General features: G+C 43.1%; 1 protein-coding gene across 1 annotated transcript in view; it reads right to left on the bottom strand.

Moving 5' to 3' along the window:
- The window catches only part of LOC126104743 (cardioactive peptide), a 350,758-nt gene that overhangs the window by 34,594 nt on the left and 290,621 nt on the right, over positions 1-25,543 (bottom strand). The window contains exon 2 of the mRNA XM_049912338.1: positions 1,487-1,596. Coding sequence (XP_049768295.1) covers positions 1,487-1,596 — 110 coding nt within the window. The remainder of the gene's footprint in view (positions 1-1,486; positions 1,597-25,543) is intronic.

The raw sequence follows: 25,543 nt of genomic DNA, 5'->3' as shown, positions 1-25,543 counted from the left end.
TTTTGGCTAGTGTACTTAGGTACCTTTCCAGAAACATCGAACTCTCTGTCTACAATTAGTAGCAGTGGAACGTTTTTCTTAAAGGAATTTCTTTAAGCCTTTGCAACTCTGTTTCTGATGTCTTTCTTCTGTTGGCTATCTTGTATAGCCTGTAGTGTGTACAGGGAGATGATGATGATGATGTTGGTTTGTGGGGCGCTCAACATCGTGGTCATTATCGCCCGTACAAGTTCCCAAACTTTCCATTTCAACTCTCGCCACGTCTCTGACGATGAGGATAACACAAACACCCAGTCCACGGGCACAGAAAATCCACGACCCGGCCGGGAATCGAACGCGGGACCCCTTGACCCAGAGGCAGCAAGGCTAACCACTAGACCACGAGCTGTGGACTGTACGCGGAGAGCACATGAGACAAGGAAACCGCTGTGTGTCTCCTTAATAATTTCAGCGTAACTCAGAATGGGATTGACCAGTTTGAAACTAGTCTGTCAGAATCTGTCAAATTAACTGACGGACTGGTTTCATATTATGCTACTTACACAAGCGTGATGCAGTAAGGATAAGAACGGTCTTTGTAAATGACATAAACAATTGGAAGAGATCAGTCAGTAGTACTCCTACTGTGATTGTGAGGCAATGGCTTTTCAGTTTTACAATGAGGTGACAAAAGTCATGGAGTACCTCATAATATCGTGTCGGACCTCCTTTTGCCCGGCGTAGTGAATCATCTCGACGTGGTATTGACTCGACAAATAGTTGGAAGTCCCTTGCAGAAATATTGAGCCAAGCTGCGTCTATAGGCGTCCATAAATGCGGAAGCGTTGCCGGTGTAGGATTTTGCGCACGAACTGAGCTCTCGGTTATGCCCTATAAATATTTGATGGGATTCATGTCCGACGATCGGACATCTCGGAATACTGAATTACTCACGATTTAATAAGCATAGCGTCGTTAAAAGGATGCTAGGTCTGAGCCGAGCTTGTCCATCTTCACGGAACTCATGGAAGCGCGGCTTTCGTTCCGTTAATTCAACTATCCGCTTCTGTTTAAGTCACGAGTGGACGGCAGAATTGTGACTGCTTATCCATTGCCGAGCAGATAAAATTTCAGTTCATGTATGGTTAACTAACATCTCTATAGTACAATGTGGTCAAAGCAGTTGTTGTAGCCACGTCCCGTAGTTGTTCGCAGAACTCATTCCAATTGACATTTTTCGTCCCGTCTTGCTAGTCTTCCTGGCGATTCAACCACAGTGAACCATGACACTGCGAGCCAGCTGCCCCAAGGTAAAAAAAAAAGCCTCTGCTGGAAGTTACACGAATCCAAGGATTGAACTTCTTCGTTTTGTTTATTCTTAAGCAAACTTCTGTTTTCCTAAGCGTCCATTCCTTTGAGCTGAGAGGATTATAGTGTTCGATGATCTCTTAACGTTCATAATTAACATGAGATTTTTGTTGTGTTGTTAGAGCATACAGCGACTTACCCTCTTCTCCATGATGACGTCGTCTGCGGCGGCCCGCTGAAGACACACCAACAGGACGAGGAGGGCGGGACACAGCATCAGCAGGGCTCGTGACATTCCGGATGTACTTCCTGCAAACACACCACCCACCACTCTGATTAGACGTGCAACAGCGGACAGACTGAGCCCTCTCACTTCTTCCCCTCTTACATAACGAATCGCTAAAACAGAATGAAAGGGGTTGGGTTGGGTTGTTTGGGGAAGGAGACCTGACAGCGAGGTCATCGGTCTCATCGCATTAGGGAAGGAAGTCGGGCGTGCCCTTTCAAAGGAACCATCCCGGCATTTGCCTGGAGCGATTTAGGGAAATCACGGAAAACCTAAATCAGGATGGCTGTGTCTAACCACCAGAATGAAAGAAGATGAGTTACTGCTGATAAATAAGAAGTGTGAAGTGATCGTAGTAATACCGAGTGACAAAAGTTCGTATGAGGAGCAGTTACCGGCAAAAGGTACATTTGTCGCCGCAAATGACCACAGTCAGTGTAAGTAAAAGACAGCTGCGTATGTTAGCCTTGGAGGGGAAGAAATGTTGGAGATTTCACTTGACGAGAACGATTATTGCGGCATTACGGGCTGACGTTTCTCAGTGTTTGTTAACTACTCTGTTTTCGTCTCCCAGTTTTTATTTTTTTCAGTCTATATTTTGATTTATTCTCCATGTCCATAACGCATTTTGGAATCGCCTTCATCAGACGTGTCATAATGCAAAAAGTATGTAAGGAACAATTCTAGTTTAACAATATTGGTCCTTTTATACTTTCAAAACAAAGATACTTCTATTTACTGCAGTCAAGATTGTACAGTATACCGGACGTCCCAGGAGGAATGGTAATTTCAGGGATTTGGAAGGAGCCATCATCAGAAGCAAAAACACTTCATATCGACGTATGCCCTATTCCGAATGGTTTCCGAGATAGAACACATTTAATGTGAATTATTATTTAATTCCTGTATTACTCACTACATTGTCAGCTTTACCTATGTACACATGTACAAAAGTTAGTAACCATTATAACTTATGTTTTTCAAGATATCAATAGAAAAACACGTATTTTAACATATTTGCCTTTGAGAGTTATTGTACGCGTCACATTACAACTGTTGTACAGTTCACAATAAACGTTCGAATATCCCCCACTCAACTTTAGTGTACACTACTGGCCATTAAAATTGCTACACCAAGAAGAAATGCAGGTGAAAAACTGGTATTCATTGGACAAATATATTATACTAGAGCTGACATGTGATAACATTTTCACGCAGTTTGGGTGCATAGATCCTGAGAAATCAGTACCCAGAACAACCACCTCTGGCAGTAATAACGGCCTTGATACGTCTGGGTATTGAGACAAACAGTGCTTGGGTGGGTGTACAGGTACAGCTGCCCATGCAGCTTCAACACGAAACCAAAGTTCATCAAGAGTAGTGACTGGCGTATTGTGACGAGCCAGTTGCTCGAACACCATTGACCAGACGTTTTCAGTTGGTGATGGATCTGGAGAATGTGCTGGCCATGGCAGCAGTCGAACATTTTCTGTATCCAGAAAGGCCCGTACAGGACCTGCAACATGCGGTCGTGCATTGTCCTGCTGAAATGTAGGGTTTCGCAGGGATCGAATGAAGGGCAGAGCCACGCGTCGCAACACATCTGAAATGTAACATCCACTGTTCAAAGTGCCGTCAATGCGAACAAGAGGTGGCCGAGACGTGTAACCAATGGCACCCCATACCATCACGCCGTGTGATACGCCAGTATGGCGATGACGAATACACGCATCCAATGGGCGTTCACCGAGATGTCGTCAAACACGGATGCGACCATCATGATGATGTAAACAGAACCTCGATTCATCCGAAAACATGACGTTTTGCCATTCGTGCACCCAGGTTCGTCGTTGAGTACACCATCGCAGGCGCTCCTGTCTGTGATGCAACGTGAAGGGTAACCGCAGCCATGGTCTCCGAGCTGATAGTCCATTCTGCTGCAAACGTCGTCGAACTGTTCGTGCAGATGGTTGTTGTCTTGCAAACGTCCACATCTGTTGACCCAGGGATCGAGACGTGGCTGCACAATCCGTTACAGCCATGCGGATAAGATGCCTCTCATCTCGACTGCTAGTGATACGAGGGCGTTGGGATCCAGCACGGCGTTCCGTATTACCCTCCTGAAGCCACCGATTCCATATTCTGCTAACAGTCATTGGACCTCGACCAATGCGAGCAACAATATCGCGATACGATAAACCGCAATCACGATAGGCTACAATCCGACCTTTATCAAAGTCGGGAACGTGATGGAACGCATTTCTCCTCCTTACACGAGACATGACAACAACGGTTCACTAGGCTACGCCGGTCAACTGCCGTTTGTGTATGAGAAATCGGTTGGAAACTTTCCTCATGTCAGCACATTGTACGTGTCGCCACCGGCGCCAACCTTGTGTGAATGCTCTGAAAAGCTAATCATCTGCATATCACAGCATCTTCTTCCTGTCGGTTAAATTTCGCGCCTGTAACACTTCACCTTCGTGGTGTAGCAAGTTTAATGTCCAGTAGTGTATTTGTGCACTCGTACTTGTCTGAGTGCTTCTGCACGTTCGATAATGAAGACAACGGCGTCCATGGTGCGACCAAGCAGTTCATCTCGCGTATTAACCTTTCATTTGTTCACTTCAGACTTCATCCAACCCCATAAACTAAAACCTAATGGTGTAAGTCTAGCTACCTCTTTGACCAGTTAACTGCACTACCACGACCAATCCAACCATTAGGATGAGTGCGGCTGACTTGTTTGTTCACACATCTGGTAAAATGTGGGGGAGGGGGGGGGCTCCGTCAAACTGGAAGGACATTGCAGTCTGGGTGGCCAAAGGACGTTCCTCAGTGTGTTCCATAAACGAATTTTCCTAAAAATGCAGGTAACTCTGTCTCGGTATTCGTGCTTCTAAAACGACAGTACCTGTCAATATGTTACCGATCATGTTGCACCAACAGTGAACGAAAAACGATGGTGAATATTGGATTTCACTCTAGCGTGTCGATTTTCCAGCAGCCATCAATGATTGTTACGTGTGTTGTTGATTCCATTCCAGCTGCGTGGGTAAGACACATACGTGAGCGCCGGTAACTGTAATAATAATAATAATAATAATAATAATAATAATAATAATAATAATAAGTACACTGAATTTGTTCTGTCTCGGAAACGGAAACCATTCGGAATAGGCCACATGTCCATAAGGAGTTTTTTGCTTCGAATGATCGTTCCTCTCATATGTCTGAATATAGACCTTTCCTCCTGGAGTACTCTGTATTTTTGTGTTTCATATAAAGATACCGCCAAATTCTCTGGGTTTAAAGACGTTAACTAATAATACCCTGGTAAGTATAATTAACATTTAAAATAATAAGTAACAAAATAGTAAGAGGGGAATAATTTTTAGATACGTAAACGTAAGAAACATCGCTTTCTGCGGAGTGATGCAACACATCGTTCAGTACATCTATTGTACTCATATTACAAATATGTATTAAAAGCCATTGAGCAGGCTTCGTAAATAAAAGGTGTCGAAACGTGAATGGCATAAAAACGTGCAGCGTTTCATTTAGTTACACAGACGGACCACATCTACAAGAATATAACAACTGTATTATTCAATACAACAATTATACTGGAACAGATGAACTTGTGCGGTTGTAGAATTTGCCGTAAATCAGATGTTAAACAGAATTTGTACTCAAATATCTCAGTATGGGCGTAATTCCCGTGGCCAAACAAAATTTTAGTTGCATGGTGCTTGACAGCCTATTTACTAAAGCCTTTACAACGAAATTCATTTAATATAGTTGGTATCCATTAGGTGCAATTTGCCCAGATGGAAGAAGAACTGAAATCCATACCACGTGGAAACGGCTATAGCATTATTTCGAGAAGATCCGTTGTAACTGCACTACTTAGCTACCGAGGAGCCACCAGGCTTTACTCTACAGCCTTCCTCTCACGGAGGACTGCAAGCCACTACAGTAGGAGATATTCGCCGTGCACAGGCGGTGTCGCGAAGCATGTCAGAACTCTCCAGCAATTAAATTAAAACGAGACGGGCGCCACAGAAGTTGGCCGCTAAGCAGCGGATTAGCACAGCTGGTCTGCTGTTACTCGGAAGGAATTCACTGCGGTCTGTCCTCTCTTGTCGTATGGCGCTGACTTCCTTTCCACTCCATCTGCTCGGATCCGAATGCAGCGACACTCCCACTGAGACTTACCACTGCTGCATTTTGTCAGCTCGCGTTCTCAGCACGAATCCAGAGAAGTGCAAGCGCTGGTAGAGGAACGACAGATCAGTTTTACGGCGGAGCAATGTAAAGGTACTCCACAGCAGTGCTTTTTACACAATAGTAGACGTGGGGCTTCTCACCTCCCTTTGGGTTACAAATTTAAGATTCGATTCTGGAAAAAAAAAGTCATCAATAATAGAATTACTTTAAAAGACACATGTCGTGGACTCCGCACTCAACCCTTTCCTGATTAAAATTTATTTTGCCTATATTTTAAAAATAAAAGGTCAAACACTGTCTTCCTTTGTGATAAATAATATACTTCCACTCCCAAGATTTTGAAAATCGGTGAAGTGTGATACATGTGTCCCACAAACCCAACTAGATCCATGTTTTCATGTGAACCTAGGATTTTCAGAGTTAAATTTTCAATTTTTGAATGATTTTGTAGGAATGGGAATTATGGAAAAAATTGTAACAAATCAGTATCAAAACACATTTATACTCCTGACAATGAAAAACATGAGATATTGCACAGGACTTTTGAACATAACTTTTAAGATGGCTTTGACATACCACACGCCAATGTTTTCTATAATCTATGTAATTTTCTGGGGTATATACGCCCCACTACATACAAATTCTGTACGAACAGACAGTATTACTGAGATGTGCAGTAATGTTTCAGAGAAATGTCTATGATGTATAATTAGTTACTACAGACATCCTTCGAGTGGCAAAGATGGTAATTCGATCTGATTTTCGTGAAACAAATGTGCTGTGCCACCTATGAACAGACTCTGCCCCGTTTCATCGCTCACAGCCTTTTATACACCCACGCAAAGGTCCGTAGTATTTTTCTCGGAGTTCCGAAAACATCAAATGGTTCAAATGGCTCTGAGCACTATGCGACTTAACTTCTGAGGCCATCAGTCGCCTAGAACTTAGAACTACTTAAACCTAACTAACCTAAGGCCATCACACACATCCATTCCCGAGGCAGGATTCGAACCTGCGACCGTAGTGGTCACTCGGCTCCAGACTGTAGCGCCTAGAACCGCACGGCCACTCCGGCCGGCCCGAAAACATCGCGTAACGTGTTAGCAATAGACAGAATTAAGTGTAGACGCCCAAACGCTCAAAACTACATATTACTTTAGTGGGACACGCGTATCGCATCGATCACGAAAGAGTTAAAAGCTATCCCTCTGCGGTAAAAAGGAAAACTATATGAGAGCGAAGGAATAAACAAGCTCAACTTACGTGTGTCGCGTTTTCGATGAAGAAAGGGTACATGGGAAGGAAACGCAATAGCCACTTTCTCCTTAGAATAACTACGAAACAAATCACACCGATGCGCGTTATTTACAGGAAGAAAAGAAAATAAACAGATGTGTTTTAAGGTGAACTCACGAACCGCTGGTAGTGCTGCAGAGGCTACTTAAAACCAAAATTGGCCAGGTGCGGGCAGGACTCCCACTCTAAAGTTTCCGTACAAACGTAGTTATATACATTGACAGTTCATCGACGCGGGGATCAAGAAACTCGACGTTTCTTGCCTGTTATCGACATTGATACTGGAAAGGCGTCGGTCCCGGAAATTCCAGTGCTTTCATGAATGTCTTAATTTTAAGTTTGAAGTAGCATAACAAACGACAAATGAAATTTTTTTCGTCTGATATAATTACAAATTAACAATTTTTGGGTTTTTCCTTTATTTTTACTGTGCAAGCTTACTTACTGCCAAATAGTAACCTGTAAGTTTTAATGAATGAGTTTACGAATATCAAAATACGTGATATAATTGGCCGTATTTTTGATTGCATTGACTTAGAAACTTAACTTTTGCACTACCAAGGGAGCACAGACATTAGTATGTGAAATAAACTGCACTTGATAAATCTAGTCGTTCCTGAGAAAAAGGTGTCTTAATAGACTGAGGGACAAACCGACAATCGGGATAACAAATAAAAAATGTTGGCGTGTGATGTAATTATAAAGAAACAGTTTTCAGATTTTTTGGTTTAATTTTACTGTGAAACCTTACTCCTTGCCAAATTTCATGATTCTAGGCCAACAAACCCTATAGGTTTTGATTAGTGAGTTTGTATCAAAATATGTGACATATGAGAGTTTTCCAGAAAGTAAGTTCCGACCGGTCGCGAAATGGAAACCACAGTGAAAATCAGAAACATTTTATTTGCAACAATTACGTACACCTTCCACCTACTTCTCTACATAGTCGCGCGCTCCAACTTCGAGTTTTGTCGTAGTGTTGTATCAACTTTCCAATATCCTCATCATAGAAAGCAGCCGCCTGTGCTTTCGGCCAGTTATCTGCACTGGTCTGCAGCTCGTTGTCTGTGGAAAAATTTTGTCTTCATAGCCAGCGGTTCTTGTGAGCAGAGATGAGACTCAGGGGGAGCCAATTACGGACTGTATTGTGGGTGATCAAACACTTCTCATTGGAAACGCTGCAGGAGGGTCTTCATTGCCCCGACAGTGTGCGGCCGAGAATTGACATGAAGAAGGAACTGCTTGACAGTTGTGTTATGTGGGCTGCATGATACCGGCGAAATCTCTAACCAGGCCCTCATACCTGGGGGGAGACGCTATTCCCTACGCATCTTTACGTGCTCACTGTTCACTCAAAACTGAAAAGAGCGACGCGACACGATCGACGGGCATACTAGAGTCACTGCCCAACACATCTGCGCAAAACTTTACCAGATTTTCCCAGTGGTTTCCATTTCGCGACCGATCGGAACTTACTTTCTGGACTACCCTCGTATATGGCCGTATCTTTTGTATGGATTGACTTAGAAACTTCAATTCCTTACACCGCCAGGGCACCGTAGACTTTAGTGCGTCACATAAATCTCAACTTGATATGTCAACCTATTCCTTAGAAAGAAAGTTTTTTAACATTCGGACAGACAGACGGATGAACAAGAAAGTGATCTTACAAGGGTTCCGGTTTCATCGATTGAGGTACGGAATCCTAAAAAGAAAAACAATCGGCATCTACACATACATCTGCCTCTGTACTTCACAAGCTGCCTTACGGATTGTGGCGGAGGGTACTTTGTGTACCACAGTAACTTGTCCCTATTCCAGTCATGAATGGTTCGCGGATAGAACGATTGTTGGTACGCCACCTTGTGAGCTCGAATCTCTCTGCTTTTACGTACATGATCTTGTCCCCAGAAGTACATGACAGGAAGCAATATGTTGGTGGACTTCTCTAGGAACTTACGCGCTCGAAGCTATATGAGCACACCAGGGCGTGACGCAGAACACCTCTCTTGTAGCGTCTGCCACTAGAGTCGGCTGAGCGTGTGTGTGACTCTTCCGCGCTTACTAAATGAACCTATAACGAAACGTGTAGCTCTTCTTTGGATCTTCTCTATTTCCTCCATCAGTCCTGTCTGGTACGGACCCCACACTGACGAGCAATATTCTAGTGGTGACTGAAATAGGTTCTTGTTAGTTATCTCCATTGTGGGTGAACTGCATTTGCTGAGGATTCTTCCAATGAATCTGAGTCTGCCATCAGTCTTACCTGTTATTAACTTTATGTGGTCGTTCCACTTTAAATCACAACGTAAACACGCTATTAGATTGTTCTGCAAGCGTGTAATCATAGAATAGGGGGTCTTTCTGCCTGTTTATGCGCTGTACGTTACATTTGTTTATAGTGAGAGTCAACTGCCAATATCTGCACCACGCGTAGATTCTCTGCAGGTCTTCCTGCATTCCGGTAGGTATACAACGGCATCATCCGCGGAAAGCCTCGTGGAACTTCCGTCGTTTTCTACTTCGTCATTTATATCTATTTTGATAAGTAATGGACATATGACCTGCGCATAGGGCACGCACCAAGATATTTTTACGTTTGAAAACTTTTCATCCTTGACAGTGCCATGGTGTTCTCTGTCTGCTAGACTGTCTTTAGTGCAGACACAGAGTTGGTCTGATATTCCGTACGTTCGTATTTTGTTCACAAGGTGACATTGCAGAACTGATTAGAATGCTTTCCGGAAGTCTGGGAGCACGGCATCGACTTGGGCTCCTGTGTACAATGCTGTATGGGTCTCATCGACGAACAGAGGGAGCTGGGTTTCATACGATAGTTGTTTTCGGAACCGATGTTTATTCCTACAGAGGATATTTGCGGTCTCCAGAAATGTAATATGCGAACGAAAAATATGTTCCAAAATTGTTCAACAGACCGACATCGAATAGACAGGCTTATAGTTTTGTGCATCTGTTCGACAATCTTTCTTGAAAACGGGAATGACCTGCATTTTTTTAAATCCCAAGGAACGCTCTGCTCCTTCGGTGACCTACAGTGCACCGCTGAGAACAATAGGTAACACGAATAATTATGGAAATTGACAATGAAAACAATATCAAATTATCAGTAAATCGATGAGAAACACAGCTACGCAGTAACTGAGACCAGCAACATTAACAACTGCCCTTCAATTGAACTGAACAGCGAACCAAACGCTACGGTAGCTACAGTGCTACTGCTTTCCTTTCCCTGTTTCAAATCACATATAGTTTTTTGTGGCCAAGTCTGCTGCAAAATAAAAGCTCCGGTAGAGGTCCCTCGGTAGCCCCTTTCCTCTCGGCGTCCTTGGCCCGAGTCTTTCTGGTCCGAGCGCAAGTCCAGCACTTGTTCTCACGAAAGAATTTCTGCAAGAGGTGAATACGTTTCCATGAACTCGATCGTCTCAAATTGAACTCAGATTTTCTCAGGGTTCATACGTGTGCTTCACACAAAGACATGTCAGCTGCTTCTGTAAACACGCCACGAGTTGCTTCGTAAGGAAGGAGTCACATGTTGGCGCTGCGGTAGCTACTGACGTCTTGTTCTTGCCCTTACACTGGTTCCTGGAAACGCGGCCGACGTAGCATACATTTTTGGAACTGGAAACCATCTCTCCCCCTCTTGACTTTCACAAAAAGTTTGCCTTAAAACAAATGAGGTATCCGACAGTGACAATAATTTCTTCAAATGTTGATAAATGAGGCGACAAGCTTGAGAAAGGGGAACCAGTCATCAACTAAGGCACCCAATTTTCACAGAAGCCATACTGTTGTAAAACGTCGCCAAAGACGTCTTCATTCTCTAGAATGACAAAAAGATATTGTTCATTAGCGATTCCATACAGTCGAAGAGCTTAAGAACGTCGTGAGATGCATTGGTTCGACGTATTCGATATCTTGACGCGAGAGTAATATTTTGTCAAATCGCTTTATTGTAATAACTGTACTGGAGTTTGGAAGTAACGATGAGGACGTAAGAAATGGATGCAGAACACATTATTATGCACTGACTGCGGCCTCCAAGCGTGCTGTTTCACCACCTCGCGAAAATGAGCGCCATGCTAAAGGAAATCGGCGAGCGAGCACTCCTTTATTGGACTTTAGGCTCTTTCACGGCTAATAGTGATAATTCCATTTCTTTTTTCTAGTTTTTTAATTTTATATGAATATCATGCTAGTAAGTCTGGGTGAACACAGCGATCGTGAAACAGGTTGGCCCAATTAGAGGCGGAGTCTACTTACACATTGCCACTGCAACCTCCAAAATCTAAAACCGGATATTTATTCCGGATATTTATTTGATTACTGCATTGGCACTCTTACAATCTGTCTAGCCACCGGTCGTTACGCCTCATGTAATTATTTTCAATATATATTATTTCAATCTGCCCGGATAGGCGCGCATTAGCATGTCGCTTCCGGCCTTCGGGGAGGCGTGCCGTACCCGGACCGAAGTCGCCCTGCGATTAACGCCGAGGGCCAGAGGGCGGCCAGTGTTGCTGTTGGTTTCAGGCGATTTCTCACATCCGACTAGCTGGTACCCAATTTCCGCCTCAGTTACACGATTCGCAAACATTTCAAAATGTTCTCACACTTTCACATAGAACAACACTAGACGCAAAAAGATGGGTTTCACAGATTCCGTTCCGGAGGGGAGGCCTGGCGAAAGAAAGGGCATCCGCCAAATCCAGATTAACACGCCGACCCTGTGAAGACACGCGATAAGGCTAAGAAAATGAAGAAGAAGAATATATCCTACTTTGATGTACAGGGTGGGCCAATAAAAGTGGCCCGGAAGAGTGAATACGATTGGCCGTGACTGTGTGCACGTAACCACACCTCTGCAGTTTGTTCCAGCAGGATGGAGTAACTGCCCATACAGCCGACGGAACCTAGGAGCACATTTACACAACCACCACCACTGAGAGAGTTGTTAGCAGAGGTCAGTCTGGTTGCGGTCGTTGCGGACCTAGCTTGCTACGCGGGTCACATGCTTTGTCAGTATGCGATTACTATGTGTGGGTAGCCATCAAGTATAAATTGTATCGCAACAACTCTGATAGCTTTCAAGAACTCCAGCAGAACATTTCGGATGACACTGCTGCAATATCAAAAATCCAGCCTCGATCCGCCTTCAGCAGGTTGCTGACCAGTGCCCAAAAGTGCCATGAGAAGAATGGTGGTCACTTTCATTTGTCCCGCACTGTATTCTCAAGAGGTAGTGCCCCAAAACTCGTAGATATTTGAAAAGTCATGATTACCGCCTTCAGCGGCCGATAAAATATTTATTCAAAAAGGAGTTTCGGTCGACTGACTGTTATCGGGTTCTTAAAAGCATTCACAGCCTCATACTTGGCGAACATAAAATCGCTGTCGTTAGATAATAAAACCATTAGTTTGTCATTTTTGTCAAATAGGAATGTAAATTACATCGTCAGTGTATAATTTATGAAATTTGTATATTGAGGATGTAATTTGTGTTACTATGTGACAACAGTGACAAACTCAAGGTTATATTATCTGAAGTCAATGATTTTGTTTTCGGCTAATATGATGCTGTAAATACTTTGAAGAACATGATGGTGATTATTCGAGCGAAACTGGTTGTTTGAACAAAGATTTTGTCGGCAGTTCAAGGCGGTAATAACGACATTTCTTATACACTATTTCAGATGTTTTTTTTCCTAATTCTACAGCGTAAGTCAAGTCATTTGAAGTAAGTTATGAATTCTGTGTCATGTTTATGAAGTTCTGCGTCCTGCTTATGGAGTTCTATACAGTCTGCGTGTGAACTGTACAAGTTTTCTCAGATTCATGGGAGACCCATTGCATAAGACAGACCATGTGACCCGGAAAATATATTGATGTATCGGTTGCTTTCACACATCTTGATGATACCACGCTTCTCTCGTTTTTTCCTACTTAAAGTAACCAATCGCAAGTACGTTAAATCCATTCAAAATGTGACATATTACAATTCGCCTCGTTATATCACGTTCTTATTCTTCATTTTAAGAGAACCAGAGCTATCTCGATATACAGGGTTTTCGGAAACTGTCGTTATGAACCTCTAGGACTTGAAGAGGGGAGTGGCTAGATAATATTTTGAGTTAGAACCCATGGCCGGAAATGTACCGTTTTCGTACTTCAACCATTTGAAAACATGTTGGTAACGCGACCATTTTGATAAGCAATTGGTTATGCGCGACCCAGTAAATTACTTCGTTTAGAATTCCACTGGTTAATAGTCAACGAAATTACTGGAGTACTCGTTGCCGACTTCTCTTCAACGCGATGCAGTACAACCTCTTCCAATTCGGGTGTGCGAAGTCTCCTTGGAGGACCACAATCACGCCCCCTGGTGGTGAAGTTTCCCATTCTGGAAGCCGTTGCCTAACTGTGGCGAAAAGCGTTTGCGATGCAGTCGGAAGTTGTGGAGAGCGACCTTGATAAAGGCGACGAACAGCTCTTCCAATACTGTGAAGTTCGCCAATCAGAAACACCATGTCGGTGTATCCTCCAAACATGTACTCAACTAAGTTTGTGTAACACTCACAGAGACGTGAATGAGGCTAGAACCAGGATAGAGAGGTAGGATAGACTTCAAATGACATCAGCCGGTTCGACATCCCCCCCCCCCCCCCACGAAGACTACCTTGTTGTACATCTATCTAGCAAACATGTTTGCAAACGGATGTAGCACTTAAAAGGTTCGTTTCCGAATATGAGTTCCTATTCAAAATATTATATACACTACTGTCCATTAAAATTGCTACACCAAGAGGAAATGCAGATGAGAAACGGGTATTCATTGGACAAATATATTAAACTAGAACTGACATATGATTCCATTTTCACGTAATTTGGGTGCATAGATCCTGAGAAATCAGTACCCAGAACAACCACCTCTGGCCGTAATAACGGCCTTGATACGCCTGGGCATTGGGTCAAACAGAGCTTGCACGGCATGTACAGGTACAGCTGCCGATGCAGCTTCAACACGATACCATAGTTCATCAAGAGTAGTGACTGGCGTATTGTGACAAGCCAGTTGCTCGGCCCCCATTGATCAGACGTATTCAGTTGGTGAGAAATCTGGAGCATGTGCTGGTCAGGGCAGCAGTCGAACATTTTCTGTATCCAGAAAGGCCCGTACAGGACCTGCAACATGAGGTCGTGCATTATCCTGCTGAAATGTAGGTTTTCGCAGGGATCGAATGAAGGGTAGAGCCACGGCTCGTAACACATCTGAAATGAAACGTCCACTATTCAAAGTGCCTCAATGCGAACAAGAGGTGACCGAGACGTGTAACCAATGGCAACCCATACCATCACGCCGGGGGATACGCCAGTATAGTGCTGACGAATACACGCTTCGAATGTGCGTTCACCGCGATGTCGCCAAACACGGATGCGACCATCATGATGCTGTAAACAGAACCTGGATTCATCCGAAAAAAGGACGTTTTGCCATTCGTGCACCCAGGTTCGTCGACGAGTACACCATCGCAGGCGGTCCTGTATGTGAAGCAGCGTCAAGGGTAACCGCAGCCATGGTCTCCGAGCTGATAGTCCATGCTGCTGCAAACGTCGTCGAACTGTTCGTGCAGATGGTTATTGCCTCGCAAACGTCTCCATCTGTTGACTCAGGGATCGAGACGTGGCTGCACGATCCGTTACAACCATGTGGATAAGATGCGTGTCATCTCGACTGCTAGTGATACGAGGCCGTTGGGATCCAGCACGGCGTTCCGTATTACCCTCCTGAACCCACCGATTCCATATTCTGCTAACAGTCATTGGCTCTCGACCAACGCGAGCAACAATGTCGCGATACGATAAACCGCAATCTCCATAGGCTACAATCCGACCTTTATCAAAGTCGGAAATGTGATGGTACGCATTTCTCCTCCTTACACGAGGCATCACGACAACGTTTCACCAGTAACGCCGGTCAACTGCTGTTTGTGTATGAGAAATGGGTTGGAAACTTTCCTCATGTCAGCATGTTGTAGGTGTCGCCACCGGCGCCCACCTTGTGTGAATGCTCTGAAAAGCTAATCATTTGCATATCACAGCATCTTCTTCCTGTCAATTAAATTTCGCGTCTGTTGCACGTCATCTTCGTGGTGTAGCAATTTTAATGGTCAGTAGTGTACTTATTTTCCTCTACAAGTTCTTGTAACGGGAATTTCCCAACACCCTGTGTTTTCAGATTGATAAATTTATGGCCGATTTACAGTACGATATGATGACAGTGTATTTATCATGATTTAATAAACCGACGGTAACGATTTTATATTTCGCCTAAAATGATGCTGATGAATGTCAGACACTTGACGCTGGTTGTATAAATAAAATATTTTACCAGCAGCTCAAGGCGGTAATATGACATTTTTCAAAATTTTCAAGAACTGTCTCATCTGGACAAGAACAGAGAAAGGAACTATCTCAGTATTGGCCTGAGGTAGCGGAGGAAAATCTCAAGAAAAACAAGAATGACCGGACAGATATTTGAAACCCCTCCTCCGTAATACGCAGGCTAGTCTCTTTGTCTGCATTGCACAGTTGAAGTTTCACCAAGAATATTCAGTTAATTGAAATGGAAATATTTGACTACTAGGTTGTTGCGTCCCTAAGGACTCTTATGTGTCCGCCTTAAGGGTCTGTAATCGCAGCCAGTTGTCGACCACTGCCTGTCGTATACACACTTTGCTATAAGTACCTCGGAAGCCTCTTTCTTGTGCCGCCCACTCCTTTAAGAGAGATGTCACAAAGTGGAAAGCCGAGTGTGTATTTTGTTGTGTGCCTTTCTCTTCGACCTGTTTGCTCCCGTTCTCCAGACGGCCGGCGTCTCAGGAGATGCCACTTGTCTGATTGGGAGGTCGCTCTGTGTACGGCTTGTTTGTTCAACGATATCGCAACACAGCCACCGCGGTCGCTCGCTACATGTGACCCACGACGTCATCAAAGGTTATCTGCTGGCCGCTAGTAACGCCAACACATATTAATGTGTAACACTTTACAGCAAGTAGGAGTGACCAAGCAGTTATTACGTTTTATTATCATCTCATTCTGTTATATAGGATGTTTAAAAAAGAATGAACTGATTTCAAAATTTCATATTCACTGATAAAAACATCAACAAACATGGAATTAATTGCAAAATACTCACAAAAATCTTAAAATTTAGCTATACTATTACAAATGCTCTATGTGTTCACCAGAAGCAGCACGCACACCATCTAGATGATAGCTAAATTCATCATAAACTTCACATAATGTACCTGCTTTTACAGAAGTTACGGCGGCAGTTATTCTGTCCTTTACTTCTTACATGTCATAAGGTGAAGGGGAAATGAGTACACTTTCCTTCATATATCCCTACAAAGAAAAATCTCAAGGGGTTATGTCTGGCGGTTTGGAGGACAAGAATGCAAGAAAATGTCTCGGGGTCCCGTGCACCCTATCCAGTGCTGAGGCACAGGGTCATTGAGAAACTGACGAACATTGCTGTGCCAGTGTTGTGAAACTCCATCCTGTTACAAAATGAAGTCATCGGAGTTCTCCTGAAGTAGTGGGAAAAGCCAATTCTGCAGCATTTGAAGATAACCCATTCCAATCACAAAGTTTTCCTAAAAAAAAGAAGCAACCGTACAGTTTTTCATGAGAAATGGCGCAAAAAACATTAACTTTGGGTGAGTCTCTTTCGTGCTCAGTAATGTATGAGGGCAGTTTACTTTGCTTTATTGTTAAAATGAAATGTTGCTTCATCACTGAAAATTGACGGTAGTAAAAATTTATCGCCTTCCAAGTTCTCTAGCAGAGCATTCCTGAAATAAACCCGTTTCTTTTTATCACTAACCCGAAGAGCATGCGCTAATTGTAGTCTGTATTGTTTACAGACCAATCGACGCCTTGACACTCACCAGACAGTCGTCTGAGGTATCGCCAGTTCTCTGCTTGTGCGGCGGTTAGACTTTCGTGGACTCCGCTCCAACGTTTGCCGAATACTTTCCACCACGTCATCAGAAGTGCGAGGTCGACTTCGATCCTTACCCCTGCACGGACATACTGTCTCTTCAAATTAGCGGGACCAACGACGAATATTTTTGGGTACATGTGAAAGGCACGCTGGACCAAAATCACTGACTCATTCTTTGCAAACTGCAGCACACAAAAAGCCTTCTGCTGAGCGGACACCGTCTTACTTCCGATTAACTGCAAACTAAGAAGCACTAACATCTAACAACTGTTCGCAGCAGATTGTGGTTTTAAGAAAACAAGGAAATACTTGGCTCACATTTCGTCGGCGATGCATGCACGCATGCATGATTGCATCAAAAAGCTAGGCGATCGGACACGCATTCGAACGTCGCTCCTCCCAGTGGCGAGTCCAATGTTCTGACAACGCTGTCACCTGATTTTATGAGTTCATCAGCTTTGTCTACAGCTCAGCTTTTCGGATACAAGGCCGCAACAGCAATTTATACTTTTCGGACACTGTTATTTGCGGTATTTTTGGACGAACAATACGATTTTGTCAGAAACAGTCTGAAAAACTTGCAAAGGTGTTGTAGCAGAGGTTGTGCTAAGAAATAATTGTTAAGAAAAAAATTCGATACGTTGAGCCGTTTCCAATTAATTAGCATTCAAGGTAGCCGAACAGGCCTTTGCACGCGCAAACTGAACCGGCCCGCCAGATAATTGTGTCAGTGGTCCTCGTAGCGTAGATAATAGCGCACGAGACTGCTCAGCCTTTGGCTCGGCTCGATCCTTACTATGGTCACATGTCCAACTTTTGTATCACTCTCTCGTTCTGTCTTAGAGAATGAAACGAAAAGAACACACCTGGCGACACCGTCTCTCGTGGGCAGCATGAGTTTGGGCGCGCAACGGCCTGTTGGGCTAACTTCAGTGCTAATTAACTCGAAAAAGCGCAACGTACCGAATTTTTTTCTTAACAAATATTTCTCAGCACATCCTACCCTTTTCTGACCACCCTGCAGGACTGAACATTACAAAAGTTCACGGTAAATGATGACAGCCAAAACAGTTGTAGCATAAAGATTTATTAAAATTTTTGACCACGGTTTCGGCATATATATGAATACCTTCATCAGAAGTAAAATACTTAAAATTACATCCTGCAATGGAGATTAATAAAACAATTGTGCCAAAGGCGTCGTCAGTAGTTAAAACATCATCTCTGTTTATACCACATGATTATGGACAGAGGGTCGAAGTTCATTGGTGAAGTACTGATGCTAAGCTGTTTTCGCATCGACCCTCTGTCCATAATCATGTTGTATAAATGGAGATGATGTTTTAACTACTTACGACGCCTTTGGCACAATTGTTTTATTAATCTCCATTGCAGGATGTAATTTTAGGTATTTTACTTCTGATGAAGGTATTCATATATATACCGAAACCGTGGTCAAGAATTTTAATGAATCTTTATCCTGCAACTGTTTTGGCTGTCATCATTTACCGTGAATAATTTCAACAGTTGCTGTTTCAGCCATGTTTAAAATCTTGAGGCATTACAAAAGTGTAAACAGTTGTTCTGAATGAGAGCACGATAGACAGAAGATGTTTGCGAAACCAAAGTAATAATTTAAGCGCCTACTAATAGAAAATTTGAATTTTGAAAGCGCTTATTCCAAACTGAGAAAGGAACCTGAACTAGTAAAAGATCCATTGGCGTTATCTGCTTCCGACTGTTGTGCAATATAAAAGATCGATATTTAGTTTACTACTTAGTCTGCTTTAAAGATGGATAACACAAAGAAAGCAAACTCTAGGTGCTTCAAGAGAATTGTTACAGACTGCAGAATTGTACCACAAATCCTTTCGTTTATGGCGTCGTCAACAATCTTAAATGCTGTGAAATGAAACGTTTCCGACTAAAGGTGTCAACAATTCTGCACGTAGTCCGTGGAAGTACCTGGAATTGATCTTAAAATCTCAATGACTTGTACCTTCTCTAAACAGAACGGTCACCATCCGCTTCTGTTGAATTTCTCGGACAGTCAAAAGTCAACGTTTCTTGGATTAACCGAATATAATTTAGTAAAAATATATGAATCGATCGAGGGTTTGTTTCAACTCACATTATGCGCAAACGTGACAAACGCCATCATACAGTGCTCGTATAACCTTAAAAAAGTGGTATATTTGGTGAATTACTACCACAAAACTGTTAAAAAGTTACTTGGCAAAGAATAAAATCTCCTGCCAAGTAAGCTAAATTGATGCCTTCAACTCTTGAGCACGAATAACCATCCCCCTTTTCACGTTTTTATTTGGGGGTGGCAGTTAAACCAATCAAATTAAATGAGAATTTGTCTGCTATACACATATCTCGCTATGATATATAATATTTAAGTAAGGACTTTTGTATCACACTGATATCCAAGCAGCTGCGACCGAAAGAAGCAGGCACCCCGACGAAACGTTGAAAGTTTGGCAGAAATTTACGAGGGAAACGTTGTTGTTGTTGTTGTTGCTGTTGTCTTCAGTTCTGAGACTGGTATGATGCAGCTCTCCATGCTACTCTATCCGCGCGGCGGTAGGAGTACTATCACACTCGCGCTAGGGATCGTCATAGTATGACGTTTCAGTTCAGTACATAGTCAACAGATTCACTAACAGCGGAAGTGCACTACCTTAGTTTTCACGAAACTGTTTTTCTAAATAAGACAGAAGACAAGCAGAAAGTCATCAGACGAATATCGGACTGTGGAAAAAAAAGGAGATCTGGGGAAGGTATATAGGTCAATTAATAGCTTCACATAATCAGATACATAACATCAGCTACGACAACGAGAGGTTCAAGTCTAGTCCTATTGCACTTTTGTTAAACTTAAGACTTTTCTGCCTTAAGAAGCTAGATCTTCAGGATTCAGATGTTTGTTGAAGCATACAATTTATATAACTGAAGCAGTAAGACCTAGTCAATTTTGATAAAATCCATTTGTTCATCTCTGTTGTCAAAGATGTCTTTACAAACTGATTTTACTTAAAAAACTTCTGACTTAGGCGGCATTAGAATATTGAAACATAACGGTTTAGTCATAATGAAGGCAGTATGTACAACTGAAGAAAGTAAGTAAAGGAATGAGGAAGATATTGGGCTCTGAGCACTATGGGACTTAACATCTATGGTCATCAGTCCCCTAGAACTTAGAACTACTTAAACCTAACTAATCTAAGGACAGCACACAACACCCAGCCATCACGAGGCAGAGAAAATCCCTGACCCCGCCGGGAATCGAACCCGGGAACCAGGGCGTGGGAAGCGAGAACGCTACCGCACGACCACGAGATGCGGGCGGAGGAAGATATTTTCTGTTTCTTTTCGAAATTACGTATTGAGCATTATGTCAACACGTTGTTGATATAATCAACGGCCCACGTATAAAAATACTGTTGCGCAGTCACTTGCGTGAAGTATTCCTCTCAGAATGCCCCAAAACCGTGTGTCCTCTTATTCGGGTAATTTTCGTGATCGTAACGCACCGATTTAGATAACTATTGCGTACTATTTTGCAGTGTGTAGGATCCGCTGACTGGGCTACAGACTGAGCGTCAGAATCTTTGGATACCGTAGATGTAGTTTGCTGGCAGATTTCGAGATCCCATAATGGGATAGAAGGGTGATACTTATTTCTGTTTGAAGTACATATTACTTAAGCCGACCCCTCAAATGGCTTTGCAGTGGGGTACAACAAGAATGAGTGATTTCTGAGTTAAGAGGATACATTTATGCTGAAACGGTTTGATGAAACTGCGGGTTCTGTACTGAAAATACCTACAGAATCTGTAATAATGAGATATTACAGCCGGAGAAATCAGTATATGTTCTTGATTTGCCAAGTATACGTCACTTCCGTAAAATAAGTTAAGGAGAAAGTTCTCGTTATTCGTGCTATTAGTACACAACGATTTCCGGCAAAATGTAGGCCACAAGGTCTTACGTTAGAGATCTTCAGACATGAACGTGATAGTTATTGACTGGAAATTTTGTTCACTGAAAAAGCTTGTTATTTTTCTACAACGTTTAGGGAGACGGAAACAATATACACAGAGGTGACAAAAAGACATGGTATAGCGATATGCACAAATTAAAGATGGCGGTAGTATATCGTACACAAGTTATAAAAGGGCAGTGCATAGGCGGAGTTGTCATTTGTCCTCTGATTCACGTGAAAAGGTTTCCAGCGTCATTATGGCCGCACGACTTTGAATGTGGAATGGTAGTTGGAGGTAGCCGCATGGGAAATTCCATTTCGGAAATCGTTAGGGAATGCAATATTCCGAGATCTACAATGTCAAGAGTGTGTTGAGAATGCCAAATGTCAGGCATTACCTCTCACCATGGACAACGCAGTGGCCGACACCATTCACTTAATGACCGAGAGCAGCGATGTTTGCTTAGAGTTGTCAGTGTTAACAGACGAGCAACACTGCATGAAATAACCGGAGAAATCAATGTGGGACGAACGACAAACGTATCCGTTAGGACAGTGCGCCAAAATACGGCGTTAATGGGCTGTGGCAGCAGAAGACTGACGCGAGTGACGTTGGTAACGGCACAACGTCACCTGTAGCTGGTCTCCTGGGATCGTGACCATATTGACTGGACCCTAGACGCCTGGAAAATCTTGGCCTGGTCAGATGAGTCCAGATTTCAATTGGTAGGGTTCGACTGTGGCGCAGACTCCACGAAGCTATGGACTAACGTTGTCACCAAGGCAGTGTGTAAGCTGGTGGAGGCTCCATAATGGTGTTTTCTGGGTTTACATCGAATGGATTGGGTACTCTAGTCCAATTGAGCGGATCGTTGACTGGTAATGTCTATGTTCGGCTACTTATAGACCATTTGCGACCATTCAACGATGGAATTTTTATGGATGACAATGCGCCATGTCACCGGGCCACAACTGTTCGCAATTCGGTTGAAGAACATTACGAACAATTTGAGTGAATGATTTGGCTACTCAGATCGTCCGACATGAATCTCATCGAACAGTTATGGGACGTAATCGTGCACAAAACCTGCTGCGGCAACACTTTCGCAATTATGGATGGCTATAGAGGCAGCATGACACAATGTTTCTGCAGGGGACTTCCGACTTGTTGAGTCCATGTCACCTCGCGTTTCTGCACCGCGCCGAGCAAATGGAAGTCCGACACGATACTGGAAGGTATCCCATAGCTTTTCTAACCTCAGTGTATTGATACTTGTGGCCGCGCGGAATGACCGCGCGGTTTGAGGCGCCATGTCACGAACTGCGCGGCCCCTCCTGCCGGAGGTCCAAGTCCTCCCTCGGGCATGGGTGTGTGTGTTGTTCTTAGCATAAGTTAGTTTAAGTAGTGTGTAAGGCAAGGGACAGAGGACTTCAGCAGTTTGGTCCCTTAGGAATTCACACATATTTGAACATTTGATTTATTGAGGCTTATTGTAAAAATAGATACGTGGCTATTTCAAAGAAGGTTTTCTGCGTTTAAATTGTTTCACTCTCCCAGGACGTTTGTACAGGCGGCTACAATCAATAAACAATTTCCCACTGCCAAAAGATGGGAAACTTCATGCAGGAGTCAAACATCCCTAGCAGCGAGCTACAATATTGTACTTGATGTTGGTTCTTTTCTATTTTTAAAGAGAAAATTTAACTTTTTCTCGTCAAGGAAGGAAAGAAAGAAGCTTAGACTTCAAAGTTTTTTGACATTTATATGTACAGAATGCTAGTATGCTTCAGTTGGATAAAGATTGGAGAATAATTCTCTGGGGCGTTGTTGGAAGAAACATTTTGTAGTTCGCCTGAAACAATCTAGTGGACGCAGAGAAAAATACTAAGTCACGCTGGATTCATAACTGGTAAGTGTGGTGTAAGCTTGACTGGGGTTGTCTTTTGTTTCAAGAGAACTCCATAGTGCGGATTAAGTTGCTCTGAGAATGGTTACGAGTGGGTGATACCATGGGTCACGCATCTAATGGAGCTTTCCTTTGCAATATATGATTCAAATCATAAAGTTTTATCTGCCATTTATTTAAATTTTTCTCAAAGACAATCTTTTACGTGTAATGCGCGTCAGACTTTGGTTTGTTTGAAATAATCACTCAATTATTGCTAGAAATACTGTCCTTAAATGATCACCAATGCGATCAACATACCCCATTTTGACTACACGTAAGTAACAATTTATTTGCGAGAAATGTTGCCGGTTCAGACTACCTCTTGACGTATTCATTATTTTTAAAACTTTTTTGATCACAGTATTAACTTGAAGAATTTGCTGTTGGGTTGATACGCTCAGTCTACATGACAAGATTTTCTGTAACGACTCATGTTTCTTCATTTGCGACAGCTCTCTCGATGTGACTGTACTGCAAGTAATGGAGCGCTACGGATTTAAGAATTAAAAGAACTAGTCAAAGTCAGTACAGTATTCTAAAAATGAGGGTTTGGGACAGTGGGCGTGTACCGCACTCCATTAGACACTGCGGGGATGTTACTATTTTAATTTTTCTCATTGGCGCAGTCTCTATGGATGAGAGGAACTGTATGTAGCCGCCAGTCCTCCTTCCCTTGCGACCAAGTACTAGCGAAAAATTTCCTTTGGTCACCAGAATTCGAATCGGTTATTTCAGAGTCGAACGCCACTACACAGACGAGTGTTATCGACTTCGGCTCTTTACAGCAAAATCAAATCAAATACCTTGAGAGTAGGAAATGGAGAAGCTGCGGCTTAACGTCACTTGTTTAGGCACTGGAAAGAATTTTCGCTCTGCTGCGGAGTCTGTGTTGATTTGTATCTTGGTGGCAGATTAAAACTGTGTGTCGCACTAGGTCTCGAACTGGGAACCTTTGTCTTTAGCAGGAAAGTGCTCTGCCGACTGACCTACCCAATCACGACGCACGGTCCTCTCTCATAGCTCTTTTTCTGCTAGTGCTTCATCTCCTAACTTCCAAACCTCGCAGACGTTTTCCTGCATAGCTTGTGAGACTAGCACTCCTGGATGAAAGGATATTGCGGGAACATTGCTTAGCCACAACCGGGGGGAGTGTTTAGGCGCTAGTTACAACACAGATAATGTTAAAATTCGAGATTCATTAGTTTTAAAAAGAGATATTCTCACATCGTAACTACAGTCACTTCCAGATCCGAAAGCACGGTCGTCAATGAATTACATTACTTAGCATTGAGAGAACGTTTATTACAGACTCCAGCGTACAGACGGACAGAACTGCTCCCCTTGATAGAGAGTACTGCTGTTTGTACAAACGTGGAATATTCCAGAAATACAAACATGAAAATGTAAGAAATTTCCAGAACTTTCTAGAAATGATAAATATTAAATAGCAAATATTTGCAGGCGATCGGATTTCTAACTAGCGACCCACAGTACTCCAGTCAGCGAGGCTAGGCGCTGTTTCACTCTGCACGCAGCGCAGCATGCGCCAATATTGCACAGCGAAAGTTCATTGTGCGTTTGTTCTCTTATATGTAAGGAAGCGTAGCAAATTTCGGAATCGTGGAACAACAATAAAAGAATAACACTTTCTTGAATTACTTTGTTTGACCGGCAGAGATAGCAATTGGCTGGAAACATTCTAGAACCATATTCAATGCAATGCTTCTGACGATATTCATATAACGAACTCTCCGCAAGTGTTTACTTGGCAGTAATTCTTCTTCATAGCACGTGGCATAGTTAAAGCGGCTACGCAAGAGTAGTTTCACAACTGGAGCAGCGATGTTGGAGGAGCCGCTAACGCCCGGAAGCTCCCAGAGGGCAGCACTCGTGCACAGAGAACAGCTCTTGGCGATTAACAGGCAAGAGTTCTCTTCCGGCGCTCTCCGGGGCCACCTTATCGCGAGGTCAAAGCCTCTCGCGCCCTTTCCTACCTCTCGGCTGACGTAGCTGTCTCTCTGCTGTGTCCCAAAAGATACCACCGACGTAGCGGATACGCAACTGGAAAAACTGAACAGAGAGGGCGCTAGTTTCGATGATCTCATTTACGTTTATGTGTATTAAACAAGGACCTTTCCTTGGATCTGTACGAGTTCAATTTTTCTCTTTCGAAACTCTCAAAGACGTCACAGAAAATCACTGTTTTTCGTAACTCTGAGTGAAACGAAAATATTCAAGGAAGAAGTCCTCTCGTGTTATCAGCCGAGAAGCCACGTCACCATTCGACGAATTTCCTACGGCATTAAACAAGTCATAATTTAAAAAAACCAGATGGCAGTTATGAGTCGAGGGGCATGAAAGGGAAGCAGTGGTTGGGAAGGGAGTGAGACAGGCTTGTAGCCTATCGCCGATGTTATTCAATCTGTATATTGAGCAAGTAGTAAAGGAAACAAAAGAAAAATTCGGAGTAGGTATTAAAA

Source organism: Schistocerca cancellata, chromosome 1 (genome assembly GCF_023864275.1).
Source record: "Schistocerca cancellata isolate TAMUIC-IGC-003103 chromosome 1, iqSchCanc2.1, whole genome shotgun sequence".
Taxonomy (NCBI): Eukaryota; Metazoa; Arthropoda; class Insecta; order Orthoptera; family Acrididae; genus Schistocerca; species Schistocerca cancellata.
The sequence above is the reverse complement of the archived record's forward strand: the minus strand, read 5'-3'. Positions and strand labels throughout refer to the sequence as shown.